A 5,011-nucleotide genomic window follows, 5' to 3' on the forward strand; every position below is an offset into this window, starting at 1 on the left:
TCCTTGTTTTTCAATGCCTGCTTTATAGTTTTTCCTTCCAAACCAAACCATACAGCATAATTTCATAAATACTATGATCCATCCTTGTATGGGGAAGGTAGTCTAAGTTGTGGAATGAGTTAACCTTCTCTCTCAGGCAAGCCTAAATGTCAATGCTCAATAATAACATGCTCAAAAGTCCACAAGGCATTCTATAATGTAATTATCAAAATTTGCTGCGGCAGCCTATCCCATTAAGAACCTAGGCTAGAACAGTTGGTTGTTAACAGCTGCATTAGGGCTGACCTAGCTGTGCTATTAATAAAAGCTGGAAATGAGCAACATTATGAAACTGTAACATCTCTGAATAATGAAATGTACAAAAATTGCAGCAACTCGTATTATTAAAACAAAGTTGGGTAAGATTCTATAATTGATTAATGTATTCCTAGTGCATGATGCTACAGACAAGATTAGCTGTGCCAGATGCAAACATGCACCAACAGGAGTCAGCCAAAATGGTCGATTCTTAAGGTTTTTGGGTCGGTTCTGAAGGTTTATTTGTCTCAGAATCTTGACCATTATCTGTTTTCTTCATATTAATCAAACATATTTTCTGATGGGAGTGAAAAGAGGACAGTAAAATTGCATGATACTCTTAGTATGACTCTGGCTGAAGAGTTCTTACAGTTCTAACTTCCCCATGCCAGATTTAACCCTTTAGGAGTCGCTTTGAACTCGGTCTTGGATGATATGAATGCCAAAAGCAGAGCCTTCCTCACTACATTTTAATTGGGCCAAGGTGACTGAGACACTAAGGATGTGTTGTTTACATGTCAAAGATATATCGGTCGTAAAGAACATTTTGTTGGCAATATGTGAAATATCTTTCCTAGTAAAAAAGACAAAATATCTGCAGATATATCAAAATTTGGGCGAACGGTCCTCCAAGGTTGCACAGAAAAAAGGGTTTTCTTCTCTGTGCAGTTAGGCTGTTAATCATGAGTTGAATGGAGGATAAAGAAAATGTAAGGTTTAGGAGGTTAAACAACTGAACTTATGTTGCTGAGTTGAGTGGTGGCAAGGTGTGGTCTTTCTTTTCCATGGACTATGGAGTATCTCCCAGTTTGGAAAAAGAAGAAACGCACCCTTCATTATTGACACACTTGCTCATCACCTCACCAACTTTGGATTTGTTTTAGAGTTTTCCCAGTGCGAGTGTTTTACGGAAAGGGTTAGTTAACCACTTACCACATGATGATTACATGAGACACTACAAATATATTGGCAGCAGCTCATTTCTCTTGTGGTCGAAAACACTTAGATGGGATCTTCATATGGAAAATATGATATATGTGACAGATAATTCAAATTTGTTTATTCCACCAGAAATGAGACTCAGAAAAAGTATTGCAATTGGGTTAAGAACTCCTCCTAGTCTCTTGTTCAAAGTCACGGATGCAAAGTTTGAAAGCCTTTATGAATGAATGAATGAATCCAACCAAACCTAACCTAACCTGCTTCTGTTGCTACTGGTTCTTCTGCATTCACTGTAAAACTGTGCAAGTGTGGAAGGAAAGTAAGTCCAGTCCAACATAAAAACACTGCCATTTGCTGAACCATTTCCATCACTTGTCACATCTTAATTGTCATTGGATTCCAATTAGCCATTGACAAAGTATATGACACCAGTCTGACTTTATTTATAACCCTGCAAACAGACAATGAATGAATGATAAGGTTTTATTCAACTTGGGTTAAATACTAGGCATAAGTTAAAATGAAAGATGCTCCATGATAATAATTTAGTAGAATAATAATGCAAAGAGACAGTACAGAATCCAAGCCCAGTAAACTTCCATATGCTAAAATTTATTGAACCCATGAGGTTGTGTCAAAGTACATACCCACCACTAAATTCAATTTATAAAAACCAAAAGGACAAGCATGAATAATAAACTGGGAACTAATAAAGGTATGAACTATATACATACCCTCCAACCATATAAAAACTCTATTCACCCACAATAAAATTTATGCATTTTTTTTTCTCCCCACCCTCTCTATACACAAAAGTTGATGAATGCCAATGGTGCTCATATGAGAAATTGAATCTGCAACCCTCCCTCTCATTCTCAAACAGAAGTGGTATCCGCTAGGCTTGCTCTGCTGCTGCTCCTGCGGTGATGTTTTCGTTGACGGTGGTGCCCGTGCCCGAATGTAACGGGGTCAAACACGCGGAGTCTTTCAGCTTCTTGGGGATTGATCACACACTCTGGTGGAGCAACCTTGTATCGTATTCTGTCGTAGCAATAGGAGTATGTCATCTGCCTCTTCCTGAAACTCTCCATCCTCATTCTTTGTAGGCGCGTAACACCGGTAGGGATATATTCAGAACCTTGGGTTTTATCACATTTCTTTGATACCTGTTCAATTGGATCAACTGCACAGCCATGTAGAACAAGGTCAGAGAACTCGGCCTTGAATGGAGCATACTTGTAGTTGACTCTGTATTTGCCTCCATTGGTAGCCCAATCGGATCCATCCCATATTGTAGCATACAATGACATTGGCTTCGAGGGATAGTCACCACCCATCGCCTCTGATTTCTTAACCACTCTAATGGGAATATTGTCAACATAGAATCTGCAGTTAAGAGACACAATTGAAACAAGTACACAGTTAAAATATAAAATTACAGAGTAGATAAGAACTGATGGAGAGCTTCAACAAAGAAAAGAGAGAACTTTTCATGGAAAGAATGCAATCAATTCCATTTATTTAGTTACTCGTAGAAGTCGAGAACTGACTAAGAACAAGAACTGATGGAGAACTTCAACAAAGAACAGAGAGAACTTTTCATGGAAAGAATGCAATCAATTCCATTTATTTAGTTACTCATAGAAGTCGAGAAATGACTAAGAACAAGAACTGATGGAGAACTTCAACAAAGAAAAGAGAGAACTTTTCATGGAAAGAATGCAATCAATTCCATTTATTTAGTTACTCATAGAAGTCAAGAAATGACTAGGAACAAGAACTGATGGAGAACTTCAACAAAGAAAGAGACAACTTTTCATGGAAAGAATGCAATTCCATTTATTTAGTTACTTGTAGAAGTCAAAAAATGACTAAGAACAAGACTATGAATTGAATTGCAGATAATTCTAGTGCTGGTAAGATTTTAGTGTTTCTTGCTTGCATCAACATTCTTGAGTTTTTTTTTTTTTTTTTTTTTTTCGAAAGGAAATTCTGGAGTCTTAATCACACCAAGATGTTTTATCTGCCGTTAAACTTAAGAATCTACCATTCGAACTAGAGTTCTCAACCTCTGGTTTTCTTTACTTGCATACCAAACAGGAAACACACTATTCTAGACATGCGAACAGAGGACTGCTGGTTTTGATGAAACCGGGGTCTCGTATAAAGGGATAAAAACAGGGCAAGTTCTGTTCTGTATTCTCCCTAGAGAAGAAGACATAGCCTCTACCCTACAACAGAGCCATCACATCCCAAAAACTGTAAACTCCAGACTTCACAATCTAACATCACTAATCAAAACGGGAAATCTATATTCTGAAAAAAGCCAACTTCAAACCCCGAAAACAGTAATCTTCAGACTCTAGAATCTTACATTATTAGTGAGAATTGGGAAACAAAATTTGCTTTGACAAAAAGCTGAGTAAACCAAATATGGAGTGGTGGGTTTCGATTGATGCTTACATGATATAAGAGTCAGTCCAGAGAATACTGTACTGGTGGTAATCCTCCGAAGGATCAAACCAGAGATTGTATCTCTCTTCTCTCCCAGTATCAGTGCTTCCATTGCCATAAACGTTGGTCTGAACCCTCCATTCTTTGCCTCTTATATTACCCAGAAACTCGAAATCGATTTCGTCATGGTTCTTGGGGAACATGTCAGCATTCGACATCTGTTTAACACAAAACACAATAAAACGGATGAGCATCTTATCTTTTAAAGTCCGGATTAATGAACACGTAACAGAGTAATTTGGGTGTGATTGGTTTGTTTGAAGATTTGAACTTTGGGCCATAAAACGAAGTTTACATTCAAGAAACTAAAGAGTAAACTTCTGGGTATCACAGAAACTGAGACTTTGAAAGAAAGAAAGAAAAATACAAGTACTAAACTTGCATTGCCAAATTGAAAGGTGAGATCCAGAGTGCTGAAAACCCACTCCAGAAACAAATTTACAACTGAAACCATCTGGTTCTTATAGTTGGATTACTCAACAGAGCTTAAAAGTGCAATCTTTACATGCAAATGAGAAGTAAAGAAAAAAAAATCACCTCCGTCTTCGATACAACCAAGAATAGAATAGAGCAAGTGAGTAAAAATGATGAAAAGGTGATTGATTACTCACATAAAAGGCGACCACAATTCCAGCAGTATAATCAGTTGGCAACTTAATGGAGGCACTGAAGAACCCATGAATGTAAAGGTCTTGAGAAACAAATCCAGACCCTGCAAATATTATAAAGAGGAGAAAGACCCACCAAACAAAGACAAAACCATGGTAAAAAAAAACCACCAAGCAAGAACAATAAACCAAAAGAAAAAAGAAAAAAAGAAAAAAGAAGGAAACGGACCTGTCCGTTCGTTTAACGTAAGATGAACGGATTTCCCGTCCCTGAGAATCATCAGATTGTCGTCCCCAAAGAGCTTGTTATATCCATCATCAAAGGATATAATTGGTAAATTTTTGGCTGAGGTAGAGACAACGGCTACAAGAACAACCAAACCAAACAACCGCAGATGAGAGTGGTAGTAACCCATCTTCTTCCTTAATCCTTGAAAACAAAAATGGTTTTTGGTTCTGCTGTTTCTGATTGAGTATTTTATTTCTCTCTCTGTCTCCGTGGGTTATGGTTAATATAGAGAGAGAGAGAGAGAGAGAGAGAGAGAGAGAGAGCGAAGGGGAGGAGGAGTATCTCTCTGAATTAAATTTCTACAGCTATGGGGAGATAGAGAGAGCCCAAAAGGCTAATGGAAATGAGAGAGAGATGGACA

The 5,011-nt window shown here is 37.8% G+C and overlaps 1 protein-coding gene across 1 annotated transcript; it reads right to left on the reverse strand.

Annotated features, from left to right (window-relative positions):
• Window positions 1-1,819: 1,819 nt before the first annotated feature.
• LOC112196829 (probable xyloglucan endotransglucosylase/hydrolase protein 28) lies at window positions 1,820-5,011 on the reverse strand. The gene is made up of 4 exons (XM_024337299.2): window positions 4,591-5,011; window positions 4,365-4,465; window positions 3,703-3,911; window positions 1,820-2,625 (listed from the first exon to the last, which is right to left on the reverse strand). The coding sequence occupies exons 1-4, from the start codon at window positions 4,775-4,777 to the stop codon at window positions 2,115-2,117; spliced, it is 1,008 nt and encodes a 335-aa protein (XP_024193067.1). The 5' UTR covers window positions 4,778-5,011; the 3' UTR covers window positions 1,820-2,114.

This window comes from Rosa chinensis, chromosome 4 (assembly GCF_002994745.2).
Source record: "Rosa chinensis cultivar Old Blush chromosome 4, RchiOBHm-V2, whole genome shotgun sequence".
In the NCBI taxonomy this organism is placed as follows: domain Eukaryota; kingdom Viridiplantae; phylum Streptophyta; class Magnoliopsida; order Rosales; family Rosaceae; genus Rosa; species Rosa chinensis.